This window comes from Patagioenas fasciata, chromosome 5, assembly GCF_037038585.1.
Source record: "Patagioenas fasciata isolate bPatFas1 chromosome 5, bPatFas1.hap1, whole genome shotgun sequence".
NCBI classification, from domain to species: domain Eukaryota; kingdom Metazoa; phylum Chordata; class Aves; order Columbiformes; family Columbidae; genus Patagioenas; species Patagioenas fasciata.
The window spans coordinates 68348962-68376403 of NC_092524.1; the positions used below are offsets into that span (position 1 = coordinate 68348962).

The 27442-nt window shown below is 40.7% G+C and overlaps 1 protein-coding gene across 3 annotated transcripts; it reads right to left on the minus strand.

Moving 5' to 3' along the window:
• Window positions 1–143: 143 nt before the first annotated feature.
• On the minus strand, window positions 144–27439 carry EXOC5 (exocyst complex component 5). Of its 3 annotated transcripts, XM_065838226.2 has the most exons (19): window positions 27308–27439; window positions 23178–23269; window positions 19766–19913; window positions 19179–19373; window positions 14370–14434; window positions 13903–13931; window positions 13646–13755; window positions 13127–13171; window positions 12890–13030; window positions 11741–11823; window positions 10653–10862; window positions 10359–10394; window positions 9324–9471; window positions 7532–7640; window positions 6691–6811; window positions 6491–6577; window positions 3601–3709; window positions 2915–3130; window positions 144–2489 (listed from the first exon to the last, which is right to left on the minus strand). In XM_065838226.2, exons 1-19 carry the CDS (start codon window positions 27332–27334, stop codon window positions 2301–2303), a joined length of 2160 nt encoding a protein of 719 aa, XP_065694298.1. In that variant the 5' UTR covers window positions 27335–27439; the 3' UTR covers window positions 144–2300. The 3 variants fall into 3 exon arrangements, with proteins under 3 accessions (XP_065694298.1, XP_065694299.1, XP_071665915.1); XM_065838227.2 differs by lacking the exon at window positions 10359–10394; XM_071809814.1 differs by lacking the exon at window positions 23178–23269 and having other exon boundaries at window positions 27308–27396.
• Between the last annotated feature and the right edge of the window lie 3 nt (window positions 27440–27442).

Genomic DNA, 27442 nt, shown 5'->3' on the forward strand with positions numbered 1-27442 from the left:
TTCCCCACCCCATCCCAATCCAACTTGTATTGTAAAGTAAACTTACTGACAACGTCGCCTTCTCTAGAAATAGAAACTCTTTCACTGTGCATGCTGAGGGTTTTTAAAGGAAGGGGAAAGGGAAAGCTCACACCAGCGATAAATCTGGTCAGTAAAATTCTTTTATTCTTTTTAGTAGAAGGGCTTATACAATTGAGTATAAAGATATATGAAGAACATGGAAATGAAATGAGAAAAGTGTCTGGAGGGAATTCTTTTTATTGAGGAACAGTTTACATGTCTAAGTTTAAGTATTCACCTACTTTTTGCTGTCCCCTGTTAACAGGCATAATGAAAATATTGCAATGAGCATATGCATGGAAAACACAGCTAATAAAGCGAGAAATATGGTAAATACGGTTCATACGACCTTAAAGTAAGTCAAACAATCACACAACAAATTCTGAAGCACTTCCGTGATCCGCAATCTCAAGATGTCCACTGGTCTGGAGTGTTTACAAATTGACACTTGTTTTTGTAGAAAGGTTTTGTATTGGTTAAGAAAACCACAGCCTGAAAATTGTTGGCTTTCGGTTACAGAGGTAACAGAGGTATCATCTGAATTCACATCAGAAAGAAAAATAAATGGCAGCAGTACAAGCATGTGCCTCCTCCAGTGTCCAAAACTCTTTGAGGCTTTGCCATGGCCAAGGAATAAAGCTACGGAGCCCAACAAAGCAGCCAGTCTCTCCAAATACTCGGACACAGTCTGGCATCCTTGCTCTTGTTTACTGATATAATGCTCTGCTAAATCGAAAACGAAGCAGAAGAACCTCAACTAACCAAGAGAAGTTCCACACAAGCCTGTCGATATTCACTACACCTGGGAAGTCGTTAAGAAACAGGAAAATCATTTAGAAATAATTAGAAATGCTGCTCTCAAGATGGGAGAGAAGGAAGTTTCCGTAACACACGCTGAGCACACAGTAGAAATAAAGTGTCACAGCAGATCTGTTCAGTGATGATACAAGTCAGACTGAAGACACAAACCACAGCAGCTCCTACCTGGTTTTCCACAAGAGCTCACTCTGAACAAAGCTCTATTTACAACAGCCCCGAACTGCTTGTGGAAAAGCTACCCCAGATGTTTCAAACACCACCGTTGCTTCAATTTGCTGGATGCGCACTATGGGTCCATCTCTGAACCACCCTGAATAAACGCTGCAGCGAAACAGACACAAAAGTAGCCTGTCCGCAATGTTAAAATTGTGATCCGTGGAAGAGAAGCTTTCGCACGCTTCATCATTTGATATTGCTCAGGTACTGTGGATCAATTACCTTCAGTACAGGAATTTTCAGCTCGAGCTTTTTGCTGGAGCCGCTCTCCGTTCCGCCCGCATCTGCACAACTTGGCCACATTTTATCCTCATTATAATCTGAATTTATTTACATACAAAACAAGAGACAGGAGAAAATTCTCTTGTATCAACCTGACAATGGGCATTTCCAGCTTGTAATAAGAACACCTTAGACAAGGCAGCTGCATTTAATTTAGGAGCATATATAAAATTCAGTGTGCCAGTGTCAGAAACAAGAACGTCAGATCGTACGATGCCAATACATTCTGGTGGGCCCTTGACTGTTAAGTGCAAAAAAACGCCAAAGTCAAAGAACCAAAAAGACCCCCCAAACTTTTCACCACTTTAGTTCTGTTTAGAATGCTACACAATGAATAAATTACATCTTTCTGGGATAGCGCTGCATTTACTCCTACATCTCAAAGAAATTCCAAGCTAATTAATTAGAGAAAAAAATTACATTGAGCAGGATGTTTTAAATGAAAGAAATTACTTAGAAACACCAATCAAAGATAATTTGATGATGATTAGCTGTGTTGAAGTCTAAGTCATTAAAATTGATGGACAATGTTTTTACACTGGTCTATTTATTCTATGTAATCCATTACCTACACTATGCTCTGCAGTTCAAGTCTAACAAATGGTATCTGATAATTCAATATTGAAGACTAAAATACTTTCAGTGCACCACTTGCTTTCCTACACCAACATTTCCAATTCAAAAAAGATCAGTAGCAAGTAGATTTGCAATATTCTTTACTGGGACAACTTTAGTTTATAGGAAATACCCTTCAGATTTTCACCTGCTCACCTTCTACATGACCATGTTTAAATATGGCTGCTGCTTTATTCTGAACAGTCACTATCCCACAAAAGTTACAACCATGGGTTGGTAAGAAATCATTCCCTGTGCTTTCTAACAACTGAGATCTGCCCAAAAGTACATCATCTCCTCCCATGATCTCAGCTGAAGTGACGAGCAAGACGAGCAGATCTATAATCAACACGCAGCTGAACAAAGGAGTGAAGGATGTTCTTGTCCAGATTAGCAAGTTGTTCTCCTGAGCAAACTTGCTTTAAGTTATCCGGGGCTACCACCAAAAGATTGCAAAGTGCATGCAAGGTATCGAAGAGCTGTAACACCAACGCAATCTGTGGGTGAGAGAAAAACAGAGAAAGATATTCAGAGTTTGAGCTGAAGTCTTATGTTCACCTACATTCTCAAAATACTTCCTCCCTACAATTTACACTCATCATTCGCTCCTCATGTGTGGGGAAAAATGCCCAGACACACACACGTATACATCTGTACACACACAAAGTCATGCATAGAACACATAATAATGCAAATTTGATACTTCAATAAACACACCTAGCCTGCAAGCAATAAAACTGCATCAGGAAACTGCTCTTGAGGACATTATAAAGAACTGCTAGTATAGTAACAATATATAACACGAGGTTTTATTAATTAGTACAAATAGAAACCAACTATTTTTATGAAGATATCTGATTAAAAATAGACTCCTGCTACTCATTTCAACCTGGCTGTACGTGACCAACCTGCACACGCTTACCTTGAAGTCTTTGGCACACTTTCTATATTCTGCCACGTCACAAATAGCCAACATGCCTCCCATGCAGCTGTAGGAATATTGCTGGAGGTGTTCGTAGATGAGTCGATGAAAGCGAACTCCAAGTTCCATCAACACTGTGTCCACATTCTTACCATCCATAGAGTTTCTTATCTTTTCCACCTGCTTTCTAACGTAGCCACAGACTTTAACACAAGCCTAAATAAAAAAAGAAAAAGAAAGAAAGAAAAGCGTTAGGTAACTTTCTAGAAATCCGTTCTTCTCAAAGTGGCTTCCACATCGTAAACTGAACATCAGTCATTAAGTCTTTAAACTTCACACAACGCATCATTGGAATTCATCATTTTCCAATTAATAATTTTCCAAGAGTTTTTTATTTGCCACATAAAGATGCAAAAAATGTGAGGAGAAAGATGGATGCAACGCAATATTCAATTAAGTTATAGCTGATACCAGCTCAGAACAGAACAGTTTAATTTGGGCTTTTAATTCAAACAATGATCAGGCAGGGGGACTGTGTGGGGGGAGGATTTGCTTGGTGCAAAATGGGATAGCAAAGCAAATTAATCAAACACACTTGTTGTCTAATGCGAGCTTGGTAAGGATGTATCTGATAACGCTTATGAACATTGGAGGCTATAGGATGAGCTGGGACTTAGTTTACTTACATTTGTATATTGAATCAAAACATTGTTTTCATCTTCTGGTTTAAAATCTGTCTTCTTTTGCTCTGCAGCCAAGATGTGCTTCATCTGTCCAATCATACAATTCAGTGTCCTTTAAAGTTACAAATACAGACAGGGTTTGGAAAGGAGCATTTTAATTGCCTTTATTTTTGTATCTACTTATACTGATACAATTCTATGCAAAAGTAAGCAGTATAAAACAATGAGGAGCACCCCATCAATCCCTAACATTCGAGTAATCTACAGAAGATATAATAAATGTTTGCTTTTAGTGTAAGAAGCAAGCGATGCTAGGACATTATCAAAGGAAATACTCATTTAACAGACATCCACACACGCACATGGACTCTTCTGAAGTAGCAATGCAATTCTCTCAAAAAGATAAGCGTGATTTTATATGAAAAAATGAGAATCAGATTAATAAACAACCAGCAACCCTAAAAATACTCTTTCCTGCAAGTGCAGTGGTTGGAGCGGAGCACACAGCAGGCTGGCCAGCTGGTTTGAACGGGGACACATTAATTGTCAAGTAATCCATTCAAATCCAGCTCTTCAGAGAAACTGGATGGAATTCTTCAATGCCGAGGGAATCAGCAAAGGGAGGGTTCCAAAGAGTTTAGCAGAATGAGATCGCATTGCGTATTACTCAGAAGCAAGCACCAGAACACACTTGGAAAATGAAGGGAGGGGGGAAGAAAAACCTCTTCCTCCACCAGAGCCTGATATTTCTTTTGTTCCCAGAAATCCAATAGAGTTTTACAGTGTCATTTATTTCTCCCTCGCAGGTTTTATCTTCTCAGAACATTATCTAGGGTCAAGACCCTGGTTTACTTGAAGTCCGAACTAAAGGTCAAACAGCAAAGCAAGGCGAGAGGCTCCACACCTCCCTCAGTGCTGACCTTGGCCAAGAACCTCTCATCTCTTCTTCTTTTCCCCCTTCCCTTTTCTTCACCCCCCCTCACTCCTCCTTACACGGAAATACTGAAAGAAAATAAGTTGAAATAATTTTGTTTGGCTAATAAATCACTTTCAGAGGCGGACAACAGCTATGAACACTATTCAACAAGTTGCTGTTGGACTTCTTCAGACTGGATAACACTGAAACCATCCATGTTGAGAAATTTGCTTTTAGTTTTAAACTAGATCATTCCTTTAAGCAAGAAAATCAATTCTCAACAGCATCAGTGGCATGTAAACCGGCACAGAAACATTTTACATGTTACATTCATCTCAAAACTAATCTGTCTTTTCTATGTGCCAAAGCACAAACACTTTCTTGAAGTTTGTGTCCACAAACCTTTGAACAGACCATTTTCCAGCAGGGACTTGAAGGGGCAACGAAGATGATTAAGGGTGTGGAGCATCTCCCGTGTGAGGAAAGGCTGAGGGAGCTGGGGCTCTGGAGCTGGACAAGAGGAGACTGAGGGGGGACTCATTCATGGGGATCAATATGGAAAGGGGGAGTGTCAGGAGGATGGAGCCAGGCTCTTCTCAGTGACAACCAATGATAGAACAAGGGGTAATGGGTACAAACTGGAACACAGGAGGTTCCACTTAAATTTGAGAAGAAACTTCTTCCTGGTGAGGGTGGCAGAGCCTGGCCCAGGCTGCCCAGGGAGGTTGTGGAGTCTCCTTCTGTGCAGCCATTCAAACCCGCCTGGACACCTTCCTGTGGAACCTCAGCTGGGTGTTCCTGCTCCATGGGGGGATTGCACTGCATGAGCTTTCCAGGGCCCTTCCAACCCCTGACACTCTGGGATTCTGTGATTCCTAAGTGTTACTGTCACTTTTAAGAGATGAATTATTTCACACAAACAGTTGCAAACTGTTGTAATGCTATGACCAAGCTACGTCTGTCTATTAACAGACCTAATCCTATGGCCTCAACGGTTCAAATATTTCAAACTTGGTGTTTAAACCTTTAAGGTCACTCCCAGCAGGAGCAGCTAAAATCTCAGTTGTCACTTCCACACCCTCCACATTTCTTCTTCCACCTACAGAAAACGTGGGTGCACATAATGTATCCATTCTCCTCTTCACCTCTCCGCAGAAAGTAGCCAGTAGGACACAAATGCAAAGCCTGCTTTTCCTACACTGTTCTCATGCCTCTCCGGTATGGTGCGATCCTTACAAAAACCTCAATATTAATTTGCAGAGTAGCCCTCGTTACCCACAGGACAGCTTATTCCTGTTACTGCAGAGAGAAAACAGGCACAGAAAGTTCATGTAACATGCTCTAGGTTGACTAATTTCACCTTGAAATATAGGAATACAACGTGCTTTCCGGACCAAAGTAGGGTATCGCACAACACCTCCATTTCCTAATGTTAAGCTTGTTGGTTTTTTATTTTCCTCTGCTGTAAAATGAGTCACTCACAACCTCAAAGCAAGTCAACGTCAGAATCAAAGCTATTCCAGGTCTACAGACTCGTATGACTGGGTCTAATCCATGGCACCGCACAGATTCAAGCAAATCATCTAACCTATTTTTGTCAAACTTTGCTCCTAATGGAAATACTGTAAGTCTTTAACCTATTTCAATCATCACTCCTTTCCCTAAAGTAGAAAAAAGTAGTTTGAGACAGTAAGGTAAAACCAAATTACTGCACTCTTTCAACTTCAACAAATACTTGAAGATCCTCCTAGAAGTACTTATGGGTCAGAAACCTGCCATGGGAAATAAGACGCTCTAACTAACCAATGAATCTAAATTTCCTATGCACAATAAAGCATACTTACAGATCTAAAGTAATAATAATAATTAAAAATTTTGTCTTCAGAAACAACTCATCCTTAAAAGGAAAGCTAACAGGCATCACAAAGGAGTTTTCTAAAAAATGATGATGAACAGAAGGTTTAAATCTCTACTTGCCTATCGATACCCATATCCAGCTTCACTTCCATTTGCTCTATGATGTCCTTTTTCTTCTGAAGGCATTCGGACAGTTTAGGAGAAGAACTGCAACAGTATAAAGGGTTGAGTGTGTGACAGAGCATTAAAATAACACAAATCTGCCTGCTGGGTCTGCTAATTACAACACAACTGAGGAAATGCTAATCAAAATAAGGTACCTGATCAATGGCATCAGATGATCGTTGAACTGCTTGTCAAATAAATGGAAAATGGTATTGGCCTGGTGGACAACATCCAAGAAATAAAGGTTTGCGTTCTTTGAATCAGAAGAGGGAATGCCTAAAGCCAAGAAGGTTTCATTAGGATTGTAATGACACGCAGTCCTTATAATTAGCATGATGATTTTTTAAATATGCGGAATTTTTCCATGAATGCTTAAATCACAGGCTTAGAGTTCCAAATATTTACCATGGTGCCATATATAGCATACTTCTCCGAGCTATAGCAGGTAATAACCATAAGCATAGAAGTATATTGCTTTTCAAGTTTCTGAAAGCAAAATGGAGCAGCCAATTTAAATATTTCTTTAGAACTCAAGTTTTGTGCTTTCATATGGGAAAAGAGGGGGGCTGAATATCAAGATTTTCGCTTCTTTAATACAAGCAGTTTTCCTATTTACTGTCACTTCTTAAAACGCACAGGTATCCAAACAAGCATGGACTTCTTATAAAATGTAAGACACTAAAAGCCTTAATATAAATATATTCTCCTGCTGTGGCACGGAGAACAATTAAAAGAGGCAGATAGTGCTGATGTCCCAGTTTTCGTGACATAAACGTGCTTGAAGACAGCAGCACGTTTTTCTGTGTGCATCAAGTCCCCAAATGGAAGTTCCACTTCAGAAGACATTAAATACCGACTCCCAAACACATTAAAACGCATTTCATTTAACTAGTACGTTCTAAATAAGGCCAATCAATAAGGCACAGCAAGGACCCGCAAAGATCACCTGCCCAAAAAGGCCAACGAGATGAAATGCTCCGAAGGTATTATACTCACCAGCAAGGCCTGTTTCTAATGCATAATCAATGTGTTCAGTGCATAAGAACTCCACAAGCATAGAAAAGATTCTGAAAGCGTTCTTCGGTAAATCAGATGGATCAGAGAGCTTTAAAGACGAAAAAAAATATCCCAAAGGTCAGTTCTACGTACATTTGAAAGTTTATCTGATATTGCATAGGGGTTAAGCTTAAAATGTAACAAGTATTCCAGAATAATTGGAATTTTGTTCTAAATTAAAAGCATCCATATAGAGAACTATGCAGGAATGAATGAAAAAAAACCTTCATCAGCAACAAGTAAAGTGAAAAACGTACCACAGGATGATACAGAATGTAAAAGTATAAAGAGTTTCTACTAATAATAGTGTTACTAAAGGTAGAGATTGTTTAATGGTCATTAAAATGCCTTTTTTCTCTTTTACTGAGCTTCTGCCACTGGCCAGAGGCAGGAGCCTGGGTTAGATGGAGCTTCTCAAGCACGCAGGGCAGCTGCTCTTGGATCACTTCGGCAGCAAAAAAACCCCAACAACCAAACATGGTTACAGAGGTTTCCAACCACCACAATATTCCGATAGACGGTTACACTCCAAATCAACAACTGATTTTTCCTAAAGCAGTCACAGCTGGGACACACGGTGTATCCGCATGCATCTGTCACCTAATATCAATATGACAATTAGTTACCCAGGGACACGTTTGACTTCTTTTGCACAGTTTGTCCTGACCACAAACAAAACCCCAGAGGCGCGTATGATAATGGAGAAGTTACAACCTTATAATTCTAAAAATCTCCTTACCCGCCAATGTTTGGTTTCTACCCAAATACATCCACTTGTTGTTAGAACAAGCATGAAAAATATCTGATCCCAACAGGAAAGAAAATAATAAACAACCAAACTTGTGCACAACTGCAAAACGTTAGTTTATATCACTAATTTAACAATTTCTAGCAGCTACTGTATTGAGAAAAATCATCTACCTGTTCATCTTGCAGTCATTGACTTCCACCACTGAGCAGGTTTTTACCCCAGTGTGTGCAGGTTACAGCCCTGTATTTGTATTTTGTTACATCTTTGGCCTCTCTAAGTTCATAAAATATTAAAACTTCTTAATATCTGAAATGTTAATTTTTCATGCACTGAGCTAATTTAGAATTAAAATTCGTTAGAAATCAGCGTGTTTAGTTACTAAAATATTCCTAGTTTGCAACTAAATTTCAAGGGGTTTCATCTATACTAAAGTACCAAATGCTAATTGACAGGCAGTCAAACTAGCAATTTAATCAGAAGGGAAACACCTTTTTTCTCTTCTTGTTAGATTAAAGTGTTTAAAGAACAACACAGAGTTAACAAGGTGAAACAATGTTAAAGGTTATTCCTCCCAGCATTTTATTGGTGATATTCTCTAATGCCCAAAGAAACGGCACTTGACAACAACTGTTGAACAGTTCTCTATATTTTTAAAGCAGGATAAAGAAATTACACTAAAGGCTTCTCAAGCCTCGGGTCTGATTTAGTAAGAAAAGCAATGAAGATAATAGGTTTAACCCTCCTCCCTTCTTCTAAAAATAGTATTAAAACTCATATAATACAACTAGACCCACACTCAAAAAGCAAATACTTGGACTCCACCATGACCCTGATACAGTGAAAAAATAGACACGAGAATGAATTTGTTTAATAATGCCCATCCTTTCTTCCAATCACGCTTGAATCAAAACTCGAACCTGGAGATTTAATTCCACACAGAAAAATTCCATCGCTAATGGAGATCACGGGAAGCAAACTCACCCTGTGACACCTTTCAAAAGCTTGTTTCGTCTCTTGCAGAAGGTTAACCACCACTTCTTGCGACAGAAAAGTCTCTCCGTGCGTGTCAATGCTCGGCCCCAGCGGTAAGTTTGTACGTTGCCTTATTCTCTCTTTGAGGTCTTGAATACTGGAGCAAAGACATAGCACAAGGAGATTTGACCGGGTGGCAATTTTGATGCTCAAATTCAACAATGACTTTGGATGTTTTAGTTGTTGACTTCAAAAACAGAACTCAAGACACGGTTTAGGATACGCAAGCATTAAGACAGTCTTGCAAGCTTAACAAAAATTGCCGGTAAATGTAAAACTATCGCGTCTGATGGCATGGTCAGCTGTGTTGTACCACGGCACCAGCTGCTCCCCATGGGGAATAAGAGTCATTTTAATCAAATCCTGCGGCACTTATGGTCTGTGGACAAAGTTCAGCCTCCATATATTCTGTCATATATTGTATTGATACTTTCAGAGCACTAATGAGAGCTTTCTATCTCTGCCATACCCACAAATCCTCTCATCCTCATCCACTGTCTCAGCGGTCTTGATTTAGTCAAGCATGCTCCAACACATTTCCATGCACAAAACAACCCACGAAGTCGGTCACTATGATCAATTTAATTTTCCCCAAGAAAATTAAATTTTCATCTTTGTTTTTTAATTCATTTCACTACTTCGCTGCTGCTGTTCTCTCCAAATCACTTCTCATTCTTGACACACTGAACCCAGTAGCTCTTTGAAAGGTGCAATATTCTTATCACCTCTGCTTCACACAAGTTGTAATTCTTCCTTTCCCACTTCTTGCTACTCCTTTATTAGAGTTTCTCTACCCTGAGGATAATGAAGTCTTGTTTTACCTTTCTCTAAGTCCATTGCATCTTCTGGGCTCATTAAGAGCTTTCTCACTGACACTGCTATGGTCTTTTCCCCTTCCTAGGTCTTGGGAGGGGACCACAAGACCTGGGCAGGTGAAAAAAACATGTATGTTTTTAGATACACACATATACATGCTTTAGGTACCTTAATTTTGCTTCAGTCCTTTTGTGGATCTGGATCCTAAGTTGAAACATAAGTTTAACTGGTATTTTTCATTTCCCACGAGCATATAAATATCATGCATCACCTTTCACATGTACCGAGAGCAAGACACTTTTTAGCAGAAGTTAACAAAGTGACAGCAAATTCTAAAAAGCTGTAGGTCATTTTAGACCCCTGCTCTCTTGCAGTTCATCATCTGACGTGGCAAACACTGTTTTTCCCCTTACCGCCCCCCCTTTCATTTCAAAAGCAAGAAACTTGACAGAAGAAACTCACCCTCCAGTGCCAATGGACCTTTTCTGGTGGTTTTTGGAATCATAATAGCGTTGCAGAATCATAGCGCTCCGACTTTTCAAGTAACCAATTTCCACCTCAATGTAATTCTCCAAGTAGGAAATGAAAATGGATTTGATAAGCTTAGACAAGAAAGTCTGCTTATCAGTACCCAAGTTAAACTCCATCAGTTTGCTTGACAGATTAGTAGTTCTTTATGCAAAAGAAACAAAGAAAGGGAGAGGAGGAAAGCGTTGAATTTGTATGAATTACAGTATTACATGTTTGTAAAGCACGTAGCACAACAGAATCCTGATTGCGATTAAGATTTCTAGCAGCTCTACATTTAAGTTGAGAATTTTGCATAATTCGTGTTCAATTCTATATGGTACAATTGCAATAAATGAGTCACTGGTGAGATGCAGACGACTGGCTTTGGCACACTTCTAAAATTACTCTCAAAGATCACTATACTAAATACTTGCCATGAAAAATAATAACCACAATTTTAAATTTTCTTCAGGAAAGCAAGCACTGTCAAAGTTAATGTCCATCAAAAAATATCCATTTCACAGAATCACAGAATGGACTGGGTTGGAAAAGACCTCAGAGATCATCCAGTCCAACCCTTGGTCCAACTCCAGTCCATTGACCAGATCACGGCACTAAGTACCATGGCCAATCTCAGTTTAAAACCCTCCAGGGCCGGTGAGTCCAGCACCTCCCTGGGCAGCCATTCCAATGCTGACCACTCTCTCTGCACAGAATTGCTTTCTCATCTCCAGCCTCAATTTCCCCTGGCAGAGTTGAAGCCCATGCCCCCTTGTCCTATTGCTGACTGCCTGGGAGAAGAGCCCAATCCCCCCTGGCTAGAACTGCCCTTCAGGTCGTTCTAGAGAGTGCTGAGCTCACCTCTAAGCCTCCTCTGCTCCAGACTGAACAAGCCCAGCTCCCTCAGCCTCTCCCCATAGCTCTTGTGTTCATTTTTAGGAGAAGTTTACACTTGGCTTCTCTTCCCACATCTTGATAATAAATCAGCATACTACAAGAGAATATTTACAACAATAATTTCATCATCAATACCAAAATACCTTGTATATAGATCATAGAGGTTCTTAAGATACTGTTCTGCATCTGATTTCCTGTGTTCCTCCAGCTGGTCCTTCACATAACTCTGTAAAATTTGGGTACATCTGTTAGAAGATTAACTAGCAACCACAGATCATACTCGTGATTCCCTAGATTATATGTAATTTACTGCAAAGTGTACATCTTCCTTAAGGTAATTCATATATTCTTTGGTTTAAAATCTCTAATTTACAGCTCTATAGAGTTAAATGCATCTGTTAGAAGAAAATTATTTAGTAATACAAAGCAGTAGCGTGTGAAGCAAAGACAGAGACAGATCGGTTCGAAAATATGCTTGACCAACAATAACGAAGTCTCCTCTTTTTAAGGATAAAACACACCAGAGGCCTAGGGGCATTTCTGCAGGTGACAGTAAGCAAAGGAGACGCTTACATATTCACTTCTTGTAATGCATACAGAAAGCAGATACAAGCTTAGAGCCTTCTTGTAATTAATATTTGTCCAAATAGTCAATGACCTCACAATACTAAGTCAAACCCAACACACAGATTTGGGGGTGAAAACACAAGCTCGATCTCTACACCATAAGGAGAACTATGTCTACAGAGATAGTGCTTTTTGCAACGAATAGTCACGTTGTTGACTTCACACATTAAAGTGACTGTATTTGCAGGATGGGAAACTTAATATTTCCAACTATTCCAGGCTTTCACATAAATACTACAGTAGCTGTGAGACGGTATTCACAACATGAGCTATTTTGGCTTGTTTGTTGCTAACCTTATACATGAAACTCAGTTCCAAGGATGAACAATTAAACATGAAACTTCCTGACATTCTTGGTAGGGGGCATCCAGTGGAAATTAAATATGCATCTTGTGAATTAGCTAATGAACACATTGATTTCCTTATAATTTTACATATTGAACTTGACTATTTTCAGTCGCACTGTGTTCAAAGTACAAGCAGCTTTATTTTATACAGGCTTGATTATCTGTCTGAATTGTTACAGAGCAATCAGCTGTGACTCCACATTCTCATCCAAGATAACAAATATTATCAATTCTCGTTAATTGTTACTACTAGATACAATGCTTTTTAATGAAAAGTTACCTCAACGAACTTCAATGTTTTAAAAATCTAAAATATACCTGAAGTTTAACTTCAAAGATATTTTGGATGAGTTTGGCTAGCACAGTCTCCGGATTGCTAAAGACTTCTCCAACTTGCTTATTCACTCGTAGGCAGAGGATGGCTGCATCTTCAAAGACGTCATTCCTCAGGAATGCACCCTAGGGTTTCAGAAGCACATTTTGTCATATATTTAGAACTATACGATAAATAAGTTCAACACACAAAGAGATACATAAAAAACAAAACGCATTTACCTCTTGACACTGTTTTATGTACACGTCAACGCAATGGGAATAGCCCTGTGGAAGGAGCAAAACAACTTGGTGTTAAAGCAGGTTCTCTGTGTTTTCATTAAAGAATGAAATGAAGGGAACAATCCTTGTTACTGAACAAAAAACCAGATTCATTGAAAGCGTAGACTCTTTTAAACCCATTTTTGTCACAAGCCTAACGTAACGTCACTTTTCACCACTCTATGTGGATACACATCACAAGTCTCAACACACTTTCTTGAGCATGGAAGTCAGTTCACACATATACAAGAAAATATTATCTTGGAATAGTCTCTACTGACACCACCTCCAATCCCCCATCGTCTGCCTCCTTTATTCCCCTGCACTTGATTTCAGATGGAACATCTCAGTATTTTTAAAGTTATTCACGTTATCTGGTGTGGCGGTTGTGCCCATGCAAACATGTCCACTTAAAACAAGCACTTGGTGTATCATGGGTTGTTTTATTTATGTATTTAAATGGAAACCTTTGGTTTTTACCTTAAAATGAAGCAAAACTGCTGCTACTTCTCTCATTCTGGAGATTTCGCCTCTCCGCTGTGCGCTGGTGAACTCCTGAATTAGCTGGCACTCTAAATCATGGTACTTACCTGGAAAGGGGATAACAACAAAAATCCATCAGGCTACGTAACGCAAGCACCGACCAAAACTGTAACACCGACAGTATTGCGTACTTCTTTAATCATATTTAACAACTCAAATACAGGAACACAGACTGAACAGAACTGATAACTTACTTGCTATCTTTGATTTCACTTCAGAAAACCTGTTAACAAAAAAAAAAATACCACGATTAAATTCAAATCCACATCACGAGAAGAATCACAGCCATCCTAGATCATGAATAACAGTCAGTCCGCTTCAGAATGAAAACATGTAACACAAAGATGACAGAACAGTTACACATTATATATCCATAAAAACCTACAAGCATCTAATTCAAATCTAACACTAAGTCAGCACAGCAAAATTATCCCATTTAAAGTCTGCTAAGCAGTTTAGGATGTGTATGTAAGGATGATCCTACAACACGAGCGCGCGAACGTAAGTTTGAGAATAGAAGAAAGAAATAAGCACACAATCCATCTTAAAGGCTACGTGAGTCACTAAGTAAAGCACCAAAAAAGTAGACAAGGGAAGCATGAGAAAATTATAGTTATGGGATGATTTTTTTTCCCCTAAAGAAGTTCAGATAGACTTGTACCTGTCAAAAGGCAGTTCCTGGGCGATCAAATGCAGTTTCTGAATAATATCAGCTGCCTCTTTAATCTGTTAAGAGTAAAACATGACAGAATTAGCAAAGAAGGTCTGATCATGGGTTATTCCTTTCCTCCTCCTCCACTGCCTAATTTTTATACGTGCAGTTGATGCACCCATGGAAGAAACCACCCACTTAAAGTCCCGGTATGTTCTTTTATGATGCTTAAAGTTTTGGGGTTTGTTTTTGTTTTAGTTTGTTTGGTTTGATTTTGTGTTGTGTTGGGGGGAGGGTTGTTTTTGTAGTTGTTGGTTTGTGTGGGGTTTTGTTTGGTTGGTTTTTAACATAAAATTACATAGGTCAAAAGATGATAAAAAGTCTTCAGTTATGTGTTCACATGGAGCTTGTCTGTGTAGGTGTCTAAGTTACCTGGATAGATGGCTCATCACCACACTGTGCCAACCAAAGATTCCTCAGGGCTGATTAGATCAGAATGTAACTAGAGCAACCTCAGGAAAATTGTCACCTTCCCATTCGGGAATCAAATATATAACTGTAACACAGACCTGGCCAAACAGCAGCATTATAAGGGATTAGGATAAAAGACTTATTGACTCACACCCAAGCAGAAGAAAACTCTGTTGAACTCAAAAGTGAAATGGTTAGCAACCCTTGCAGACATGGCTCACAGAATCCCAGAATGCCAGGGATTGGAAGGGACCTGGAAAGCTCATCCAGTGCAATCCCCCCATGGAGCAGGAACACCCAGATAAGGTTCCACAGGAAGGTGTCCAGGCGGGTTTGAATGGCTGCAGAGAAGGAGACTCCACAACCTCCCTGGGCAGCCTGGGCCAGTGTTCTGTTACCCTTACTGAGAAGAAGTTTCTTCTCAAATTTAAGTGGAACCTCTTGTGTTTCAGTTTGAATCCATTACCCCTTGTCCTGTCATTGGTTGTCACCAAGAAGAGCCTGTCTCCATCCTCCTGACACTCACCCTTTATATATCTGTAAACACGAATGAGGTCACCCCTCAGTCTCCTCCAGCTCCAGAGCCCCAGCTCCCTCAGCCTTTCCTCACACGGGAGATGCTCCACTCCCTTCAGCATCTTGGTGGCTGCGCTGGACTCTCTCCAGCAGTTCCCTGTCCTTCTAGAACTGAGGGGCCACAACTGGACACAATATTCCAGGTGTGGTCTCCCCAGGGCAGAGCAGAGGGGCAGGAGAACCTCTCTGACCTGCTGACCACCCCCTTCTTATCCACCCCAGGTACCATTGGCCTTCCTGGCCACAAGGGCCAAGTGCTGGCTTATGGTCATCCTGCTGTCCACCAGGACCCCCAGGTCCCTTTCCCCTTGATGGAATCGGCTGTATCCAAAAAAAGTCACAACAGTGCTCACCATGAAGAGGAGAGGAAGGGGAGAAAGGGGATCAAAGCAGAGTATAGTTGGGAGTATGTCATATTCTCCCAAGGAAGGAGAAATTTCCCTATTAGAAATGACAAACTCTGAGGGCCAAAGCAAAAATCAAGATGGAAGTTAATCATGCATCTACAAAACATGAATAGCTGCACAAATACAAAAGCTAACAAATAAAGTTAACGCAGCATACAAATCACTGCTCTGTCCTGGCCAGCAAAACCTTTTATCACTTTTTTTTCCCCCCACAACCAATCAGCATGGGAAGTGTAGCCAAGTACCAGTTAGTGGCTGCTTCACCGTCTGACAAACTACAGAAAACGCTGTTGCTTTTGAAAACGTGGAGAACGCAGCTGGTTGCAACTGAAGTTCAGAGGATTGAAGTGAACAGTGTTGACCAGCTCACGCCAGACACAGCTCTGGGATGGTTTTCCAGGCTTTCTGATGCCATCTGGGTGGCTGGTGGACAACCCCAGGGGCACGATGGAAGCTCCAGCTACGACATTCAAGCAAAACCTTTACAAGCTGACCCAAGGGAGAATGTGCAGTTGATCTTGTTCTTCTGTTGGTCGTGTTCCAGGGAATGGCAGCGAGAGGAAAGGAAGAAATGAAAGGCTATCCTCCCGCCACTTGGAGCAGGTTGGGATTGAAACTTTCTAAGAACAGAACAAGACCCGTAGGTTGGTTGTTCAGCAAAAATAGGTTGTTCAGCTCTCGTAAAGTATCTCCATTCTGCTTATTAAGAGCAGCTTATGTTTTGAACAATAGCCTCTTGAGTCAAAAGCCGCTACATATGCTCCTCAAATAAATCCAATGAAACAGCAGTTACTTCTATTAGCCTACAGCAACCTTAATACCTACCAATTGTGATCAATACTGATGCCATTAGTCTACATATCAGAAGTTATTCACTGATTTACAGAAAATAAACAATAAACTGCAACATTGTCTTCTCTTCACACAATAGCTGTTAAATAACTTTGTATTGAATTCAGGACCTCTTCTTATGCACATCAGAAGACATGACAAATCAGTTCTCCATGGTTTCTGCTTAAATCTGGACATATTTCATTTTTAATTGAATAGGGCTTCTGTAAACTATTAAATGAAAATACATATAGATTCTGGAAAATACAAATAAAGGCTCTAACGTGAAAAAAAAACACAACAGGAAAATCTTGGACAAATAATGACAATTTTAACACTAAATATTTTTATGAACAAATTAAAAGGCATAATCAAATAATGTTGACATCATGGATGGGGCAAAGCATGAAATAGTAATAGCAAACACAAGACAATGCTGTTGCATGATAAACAACTGAGCTGCTCTACCATTTTGAGAGTTTAATTGTTTTAACTGGAGTGATTTGCTCACTTCAAGACTCATACAGGAGAGGGACTCGTTAGCTGGCAGTGAAATGGTAAAGATTCAGAGGATGAAGACGATACATGGAATGGGACAAGACCGCAAGGAAAAACCTTCACAGAGATGATTAGTTAGAAATTGCTCAGTACAGCTAGGAGAAAGAAATGTGGTAAGCAACAATCTGAGAGTAGGAAAAGAAAGAATCCAACCAGTTTAAAGAACTGACAGAGAAAAATACTAATTCCCTAGGAAAGAACTGCATTATAACTACTTCCTTGACTCTCCTTTCATAGTTATCCCCTGCCTTCAGTGTCTCAAAGAAAAACTCACGCCTGTGAGGGATGGCATAGGACAAAAATAATTATAACATCCTCCAAAATACTATCTAAAATCCAATCAGATTGAGGACTCTGACAAAGCATTAAGGTTTCACATTTAAGAGCATTTGTTCCTACCTCATACTTTAGAACTATCTGTAGTCCAAAGACGCATGAAGTTGTGGTAGCACATGTCTCAGTAGGTTCTTTTATAAACACTCTTCTACTTACTATTTAAAGTAGGAGGCAAAAAGTTCGAGAATGGTACTACCCCACCCTGACTGAAATTCGTCTCCAAGATAACTTGCATCCAGAAAATCTTGTTTATGTTCCCACACATTTCCTCTGCAGATTGGCACAAGATTTCTGACCTTTATTACGTTCATCTTCCTCCAGATTTGCTGCATGTCTTACTATTCTTCAAGATTAATTTGTTTACCGATTTCCAGGTTTACCCTACGTATCTACCAGATTTTTCAGCTCCTTCAACAGAAGGTATTATGAAACTTCAAGTTATAAGTGAAAGTTTAATTCTATATGCAGGTCTGGAAAAGGCTGTCCATAGAAGAACTTCTGTTATGTGAAACCTTCCTGTTTCCCTTGGAAGTCAGAGAAGTTTTTATGTGCTCCCTCTTTGATTAGGGCAAACTATCAACTGGCACTTAATCCAGAGACCATCAATCAAAAGTCACTATGCAACTGACTTCTTGGGAATACAACTACCTGAAATTATTAGTTTTTTTCATTTCTCTGACAGATACTTTCAGCTCAGTAGAGAGGGGATGACTAACCTAGTCTTGGTTCCTTTATGAGCTGCATTTCAAGCACGTAGCTTTTGTTGAATGTGCAAACCAAGTTTTTACTGTTTCCACGTACTGGAATATTTTTCCTGACTACAACCACACCACTGCACAGAACTGGAGAAGAGTGGGAAGATTCTTCAGGACACACCTCAAACCCCCCAAAACAAAACAAAACACAAATACAACACAACAGCAAAAAACCCACAAAACAAAACAAACCAAAAAGGTAACAACAAAAAAACCCCACAACACTTTACTGTTCTTTCAAACTGCAGTGGGAAATATAACATGTGCCCTTTTGCTTACAGCTGAACACTTTTCCTTCAATATATTTCTATTAGCCACACCACTCAGATTACGTTTGCTTTATGAACAAACTCTTGAAGCAGAAGAAAAACAAAATGCTTTCAGGTTTCTTTGAAGTTTCCCTGCCTGCTTCCTCTAAATTCAGAGGGTGGAGACATAACCACAGGACTACACAAAGCCCAAAGGCATGCTGTGACAAAAAGGTATCCAAGGCCAGTGGACTGACCCAACAGAGTAAAGTTTCACAAAGAAGTTGTATTCAGAAACATTCTGCGTTACAGGGTGGATTGGAGGCAAGGGGTTCAAAGGAAAAAGGCAGATATTGTACGTACTCTAAAGTTTCCTTTCCAGCATTTCTCAAATCTCCGATAATTTCATAAAATTAAAAAAGCCAACATTGCCACATTAAGCATCATGGAATACAAATGCTTTATCAGCGATCTGCAGCCTAGTGTTGTTAATTTCCATTTCAGAACAATGAAACTTTAACAAGTCAGCCACTCACTGGTTTGAAGCCTGACCATGGTAAGTCATGGTAGCAGCTTGTAATTAGGGCAGTACTGCTTATTGCTTTGAACTGCTTTCATCCCGCTGACAGCTCTTACCTTTTCAGAGTTTGTAAAAACATCAGACTTCAGCTCTCCATCCAGAAACTCATTAAAGTATTTCATCAGCTTCTGAGCCTCCACGGCCCGTTGCCGTGGCGTGTTTACCCCCTCCAGTTGGTCACCAAGGTGACAGACCTTAGTTGCTACATAGCTGATGTGCTCATCTAGTTCTTGGAAATGTTGGAAGGCAACCTGGGAGAACACAGACACAGAACTCACAATTTCCATTTACTGTGCTTTAGGAAACACCAGAGTTACTTCAGTAAAAAGCACGACGAACGCAGGCACCAGCTTTGCGGGTGCTGTATCTCAGAACTACAGAACTACTCAGAACCGCTAATTAAGTATACACAACTGCTTAAGGTTTAGTGTCTTCCTTTTAACTATTGTGAAGAGTTTTAGAACAGCTACCGCTCGTTAACGGAACACGTAGATAAGCCCCCTTTGACAGGGGAAACTGTTTTTCATCAAACTCTTTGTTTTTATCTCAAACAGTAGCACGCTGTACCAAGAAATGTGAATAGCCCATGTGATGCTTTTAAAACTTGCACAGCATAGCACCGACTATAGTCTTTAGATTTTACCTGGTTGCTTTTCTGCAGCTCTTGTACTTTCTTGGCAAATTCCTTGGCTTCCTTCTGGCATTGCTGTTCTAGTTTCTCCACCTTCCTCTGAATCCTTTCATCCATTACCTGTAATTCTTGGATATGATTTACAAATTCTTCCAATAATCTGATTTAAAATAAAATACAGTAAAGCAGACTTTAGTTTGAAACACATTGTCTTCTGCACAGAGCTTAAAAAACCTCAAAGAAATAAGAACTTGCCTATGAGGCTCATGTCTAACTTACAAATGCTATTTTGTTTTAAACTACATCACCCTAGTTGTGCAGAACTCTATGCCTACATAAACACTGTATGACCATACACACGCTATGCTGGGGCTGAGGGGAAAACCTAAATACCAATTACTCAAGAACATGCCTCTACCACAGGTATAAAAATCCCTACACACCCATCTTTCCTAAATAAGTCTCAACAGGGCAAAGAGAGCCGAGGCTACTACATCCCCCTTCAATGCAAAAGCTGTAACAGGAAAACATTTTCTACTGTCCTGTAGATGTTACTGTAAACTTATAAATCAGCATTCCATTAATAGGCAATTAATACAATCAGGTAGTCTCATAATGTTGCTTTGGTTATAACCACGTTGTTTCCTGACTTCACTTCTTCCAGTAACATAAGCCATGTGAAGGTTTTTCTCCTGTCCTTTCCCATCACTTCGATTTTTCTTGCACTCTCATATTTTACCCTTTGGGACAAACACAGTAAGTACATTGGAAGGCTTTCTTAACTTTCCTCAATTCTTTTCCATTCCATTCCATTCCCAAGATCTCTCTCTTCCTCATTCCTGTTTTTGTCCATTCTGTCCCATTCCAGTCATCTTTTCAGCTTATACTTTTCTAAACATCCCAGTCACTGATGCTCAGGGAATGGATTATTCCCAGATCCTCCATGGCGATAAAACTCACGGCGATAACTGAAAACATATGAAAGATCCGAGAACTCTGCTGTCCAGGTTTAATGCCAAGGGACAGAATATGGGAATCCCTTCTAGGGAGCTATTTCTAGACCGCTCAGGCATCTGCATTTTCACATATAATCTGTTCAGAAGGTATACAGGGAATGTGAAGCCCTTCCCACCTCTACATTTATACAACCCTAAAATTACATTCGGCCCTCTGGGGGCAACTACCAGGCTGACGTGGCCCCTGTGAAAGTGAGTTCGACGCCCCTGATCTAGAGCTTTCTCCAAGCAATAGCAAAATGATACTAATGTGATTCTCTTTAATTGCGTGGAGGATCACTGAATTTCAGTTTTAACTTCTGCTGCTAAAATGACCGGCTTTCCCTGCTGCTTGGTGCACATCAACCACCTTCTGCTCACTGTGTTGGTCTAAAAACCTATTTCAAGTAGTATCTTTACAACAGAAAGTGACTTAAAGGCACAACTTAGAGAAAACTGGATTGGGGCAGATGTTTATAACTTCTTTCCTCTAGTTCCTGCTCAGCAGAAGCTCAAGAGTAAGCACATTACATTCTATTCCACAGAAGACCACAAGGAAGAAAAGGAAAGAATGCTCAAGTAGAAGAGGTAGCTCTTAGTCAGGTGTCTTGGAACAGAAATAAAGAATCCAACATTCTACCAAAAAAAAGCATCACCTTCTAAAAACAAAAAAGAAAAAGCATACACCAAAAGGTCCGTTACTTTTTGATATTAATCTTGGCTCCCTACCCAATACTACAAGATCCCACAAGAAAAATATTTACTGTTGCAGGATTCTCCCACTTGTCTTGAAAAAAACACCAAAGTGCCATCACAGAAGTTAACACAAGCAAACCAGCAGAAATATAGAAAATGAGTTAAACTGAGTTGGTATTGGTACAAACCATTAACTAAAGTATATAATGTAGAATAAGAGCTACAGGAAGCAATGTGTATTTCCAGGTTTCTTGCTGCTTAAATCATGTGTAAAGCTCTGCATAGGATACAGGCCTCAGACTGAATATCATGGGCTCAGCATCTTGCTAGAACTCCAACAATATCCTTCCCTCTTGTTGCTCACCCCTAAAAAGCCAGACAGCTCCAGAAGGAATATCCTTTGACCACACTAACGAAGCTTTTTCATATTTGCTGTTGAATAACAACACCTCATCTATGAAGTCAGTAACTCCTAAACTTCTCAAGAGTTCTAGCTCAGGTTACTACAAACAATCTCAATCTGGAATAATATTATATGGACAAGCAGTCAATAAAGAACAGCTGTTGCACTTTGAATTTACACCATCATAATCTAAATTAACATTCAGGTATCTAGATTTCTTGTTGACTCTGCTAGCTCAACAGCATTCCAATATCTATAACACGAAGAAGGTCAAGCTCATCTCCCTAAGTTATAATCACATGAAAAATGAAAACACTTGAGTTAATTATGTCTCTAGAAAGACCATCAATACTGGTACAAAAGCTGTGAAGTAGCACTATTTGAGAGAGTCACTCCTTCCAAAATAAAAGATCCAGAGGTCTGGAGTACAGAAGCTCTGGGTGTTGAAAACCACCGTTTAAAATGGTGCATCTGAGTTACCAAACCACAGAGCTGGCTTCTTAGGCTGAGCACAACCAAGCCAGCAAACAAGTGCAGGACAAACAGGTCCCAAACCACCTCCTCCCCTACCCTACACTTGCTCCTTTCTATACCTACATTCCTTCTCACCACCTGCTCAGAGACACACAATCTCTTTCCTCTGCACCTGCTTCCAGGCTCTTCCAGTCCCCCAAAATTGCTAATCCAACTTAAAAAGATTATTTCTTTCTCATCAGGTTAGTTTTCTGACTTAGCATGGGATCACACACCTAGAACATGCTCAAGATGAGCCACCACAGTGCGTAGCTAACAGCAAAAGGGGCACAAGCCCTTCTCCATTGGGCAGCAGACTTTGGTTCAGACTACACAAATTCAGTTTAAAATCATCTAAGTCAACATTGCCAGGTTCCTGCCTTTCTTCCCATCCTACTTGTTTGTGCCTTTTATTTCAGCCAGGACTGTAAGCCACTGGGTCTTAAAACAAGGCAGCTCAGGAAGCTAAACTAGCAAGAAACTCATTAAATTGACTTAACTATCATAGCACTGAAGCCTCATATTATGCTTTAATCCAGCAACTCCAGTGCTTTGAAACATTCATGTCTGACAAAGACAAGCAACGTCAATTCTCCTTCATCCAAAAGGTCTAAATCGGAAAGTGACTTTCCCTGCTCTTGTTACTGAATAATTGGTTCTGAATAATTGGCTCATGGTCACAAATTCTAGCAATTCTCCCAAATGAAAACCTCCTTGGACACACACCAACACTACATACAGGCTTTTTGTTACATGTGTAATAAAACAGTACAATTAGAGATACATTCACTTTGACCATTATGCGATTTCATTTTACCTTTTCGGATCAAAAGCTTCTCCACCTCTGGAACCTCCTCCAGGTGTTCTCCATGCCAGGCGTTCAATGTATTCATCTGCCACAAAAGGCTCCTGGCCACAGAATAAAAACTCCTTACAATGTGCCACAGCAGGTCAGTCCTTAAGCAGCTGCTTACACATCATTTTGAAAGCATTCGGAAGCTTTACCACAACCGAGAGCAAGTACAAGTGTTGACAATCACCCCGTCACCTCTTATGTTTATGTATTTAATATAGAGAACTTTGTTCCTCATGTGGTGGGTTTGAACATCTAGTCTAGAGATTGCCAAACAAGTAGCAAACAAATTGCTGTGGGTCTCTGAAGAGCTGGCTCTAAATTACCCGTCCTTATTTCCAGGTGACCTTACACTTGTCATTACAAAGTGTCCCAACCGGGCAGCAGCTACACTGATGTGAGATACTCCATCGCGAATCACACAGGAGAACTGATCTGCCTAAAAAATTCCGCTGCAAATTAAGTTTTCTTTGCAGTCGCTCAGATCTCTGATGAAGTTCGCAACACGGCATCACAAGCAGAACTGACCGAGGTAGCAAAAACAGCGCGAGATTGGCACTGGACACTACGCAACATCAAACCGCAGCTGCAGAAACAAAGCAGATCAAAAGGAAAAAGAACCCACCAAAACAAGCACAAAAACAGATGACGGACCCTGACTTTCCCAAGAAAGGAAAACAAGGTATAAGTGATGCTAAAAAACACAAGGTTACTGAAGTTTCATAATATTTGCTGGATCTTCCATAAATATACCGCACAATGGTAAACAGTTAAGATTACTTTTCCACCCTACAGTGTTTTCTGAAGGCAGAGACCTCATAATAAAGCCAAGAGCTCCTATTTTAGTTGGCCTAACATTTAATCCAGCTCAAACATTTCTTCACATAGTTAATTGCAAATACCCCAAACACAGTCCGCCACCTATACTTTAAAAACCAACTATTTATCATTTCAGTTTCATTGGGAAAGGATACACAAAGTATCCTCCCAGCCACCAGGATTTCACGGAAAACTTTACAACTCCATGTAGCAATGGTTCTAACTGTGAAACATCACCCGACACAGAGCTGGGAGCAGCTCTGGTTAACAGTGGCATTTACCACAACTCATCTGTGATCATGAAACGTGAACGTGGTACCAGTGCTTTTGATAAAGCTTGGTTTAAAAAAATTAATCAAAACCAAACAGACCTGCACAGGTATCAAATCTGCTCTTGTATCAATAGGTCTAAGACCTTCCAGAAGTAACAGAGAGGGGAAAACCAGCATTATGGTGCTAATCACTAGAAACAAGGGTTGGAAAGAAAATATTGCCAGTTCAAGATTTGTCATTCCTCAAAAACACATTCTACTCTATTGAGTCAGGTCCGGCTATTAAACAGAAATATAAAAGTTCTTTAAATATACTTTGCAACATGCTGAATCCTGCTAGACAGGATGGAAGTTCCACCCTTTCAAGAGATGACCCAGTCACTCCTCATTCAAAAACTGACCAGAGTAACTGTGTTCTGCTCACCCTCCGTGGTTAAACTTGAAAAATAACTGGATGATACCACGTACAAACAGTTTCTCTACAGGTCACTCATCTCTAACCCACTTCTTCCTGATACACAACGATAAGTTTCCTTTACAGGAATCCTTTCCAACAAAAGTCACAATGCAGTGTTGTCATATCAAGTGTAAATTCTCTCCTTATCTCACCTTTACATCTAAATATTTGGGAACGAGCCATTCAATACAGTAACATTCCCTCCAGGGGAGCCCTCCAGCTTCCCAATTGCCTTATGGTTCTTCTCAGCATTTCTCCTGTTCTCTATTATTTGAAAAATATTAACTGTGGGGATACCATTATAGGTAAAATACTGACCAACAGAGGGGGAAAAAAAAAAAAAAAAAGAGCTTTTTCTTCCAAATTTTCACAAAGGGTGTGCTAAAAATAACCCACTTGATTTATAAAGAACAAATTAAGTTCAACAGTGTCTTTTAAGACCTGACTTAACGCGTTCCACTGCAAATCCAAAACTTTTTAGTTTTGTTTGTATATCTAATCTTCCCTATACATTTGCTCTTTTTAATGTCATCTTGATAATAGGGTTACCTATAGCTGACCACCTAATTCCTATTTTAAGTCTCCTATCCAGTTCTGCAGAAAATGCTGGAAATCAGTTATTACAAATGTCATTTGCAAGTCCTTTGCCTGTTATCAGATGAGCCCCAACAGTCAATTTCTTCACAGCTTTGAACTCCCCTCTAGCCATAGATGAATTAACGGGATCCCATCTATTGAGCCAATACTACTGATTTAATAAGAGATATGCCTGAAGGAGGTGATAACCTGGTTTGATCTGGTCTGTATAAATGAAACTAAACTGGACCAAGCCACATTAAAATCCAGTTTAGAAGCAATTGTTGTAAAATTACACAAAGGAGAATTGAGTCCATATTGGGTTCATTTTCAGCACAGATCTTTCTACACAACATCACATAACTATATTGAAAATGACTTTCAAATACACTTTCATGTGAATATTTCAGGCAAATAACACCCTCAGTAGGCAGCTCAGGCTTACTCCCATAATTAGAACATGTTTTCACATACTAACCCTTCATGGCAGTGACTTCAAACTAACAGAGTAGGCAACATGAATTTAGTGAATAGCAACAAAACATCTCTTGCATTGGAGTGAAAGAGGAGAGAAAGAAATACTGGTTTCCATATTGGAAAACATAATTCCAAGCCCCATCTCTGGGTAAAGGTCTCACCTACTTTGCAATTACATTTATTGGTGTTGCAAAATGGAACAAACTGTTGTAGGGCCCAAACCAGCCCAAACATACAGTTTCATTTCCACATCCAAATTATCTCACATTCCACATCCCACAAAGAACAGAACTGCCTTGTCATCACGTTGAGAAATCAACATAGCCCTAGGATGGCTAGAGACATGTAGAGAAGGCACAAAACCTGGCACTGAGCTACTTCACATGTAATATATTAGTCTTCCTATTTTTTTAAACCATGCAAGCTGAAAGATGTGAGTCATAACACTCATGTGTTGTAAGAGCGATTCATAAATAAAAGCACACACAATGCATTGATATAAACCACGGAGAAAGGATCTTCCACAGAAACAGGAAGACCTTTCGTGCAGGCTGGGCAAAGCGTGTCCCAGTGCGAACACACCAAACCAACAACCGGCTCCTGAGTGACTCAGAGAGCAAACACAGGGTACATAGCAACATCACATCCCCACAAACCGGCCAGGGGGGCAAACACAGGTCACATCATGAAAGCCTGTGGTCCACTCCAGGGGAGAAGAATTTCCCAGACTCTTCCTAGAGAATCATAGAATCATTTTGGTTGGAAGAGACTCTTAAGATCATCGAGTCCAACCTAACTCTAGCACTAACCCACGGCCCTAAGAGCCTCATCTCCATGTCTGTCCAACCCCTGCAGGGATGGTGACTCCACCACTGCCCTGGGCAGCCTGTTCCAATGTCCAACAGCCCTTTCCATGAAGAAATGTTTCCTAACATTCAATCTATATTCCTTCCCTGCTCACGTGTGGTCCTGGGCAAGTTATTAGGCTTTTTTGCACCTCTGTTCCACTGCAGCAAAAGGGAGAGCAAAGTTATTTCCTTATTTCAGAGAAGCCGAAGCTGCACTGACACACCAGGCGCTGAGGTCAACTGAGTGTGTGCCTTGAGGAGCACAGGAGCCACGTTATCTGCTTGTCGGTGGGGCCTGGCCTGGCCTGTCACCCTGCCCAGAGCAGCACCCATCTGCTGCAGAGCCCCGGGGAAGGAGACCCAGGCATAAAATGGACCGAAACCCCCTTGGCCTTAGGGAAGGAAGGGGCTGCAGCCCTCCCGGGGCAGCTCTCCTCAGCCCCCCAGTTCCCTCGGTTCCCCCATTGCGCCGCTCGCCCCCCTACACCCCCTCACCCCGGGCGGGAGGGCCCATTTCCATCCCCGCCCGAGCAGGAGCTCGGCCAGGGGCGGAGGATGAGGCCACGCATCCCTTCAGAGCGCCGGCCGGCCGCAAAACCGCCTCCCACCCCCGGGCCCAGCGCGGTCCGCTCCGCTCGCACCCACCTCGAAGAGCTCGGCTGTGGTGGCCATGGCCACAGGGAGGGCGGCGAGGCTCCTCAGCGGCCCGCTACCACCTCCCCACCGCGGCCGCCCATTGTGTCCTGCCGCCCCGGCAGGAGCAGCAGCCGCCGCGGCGCC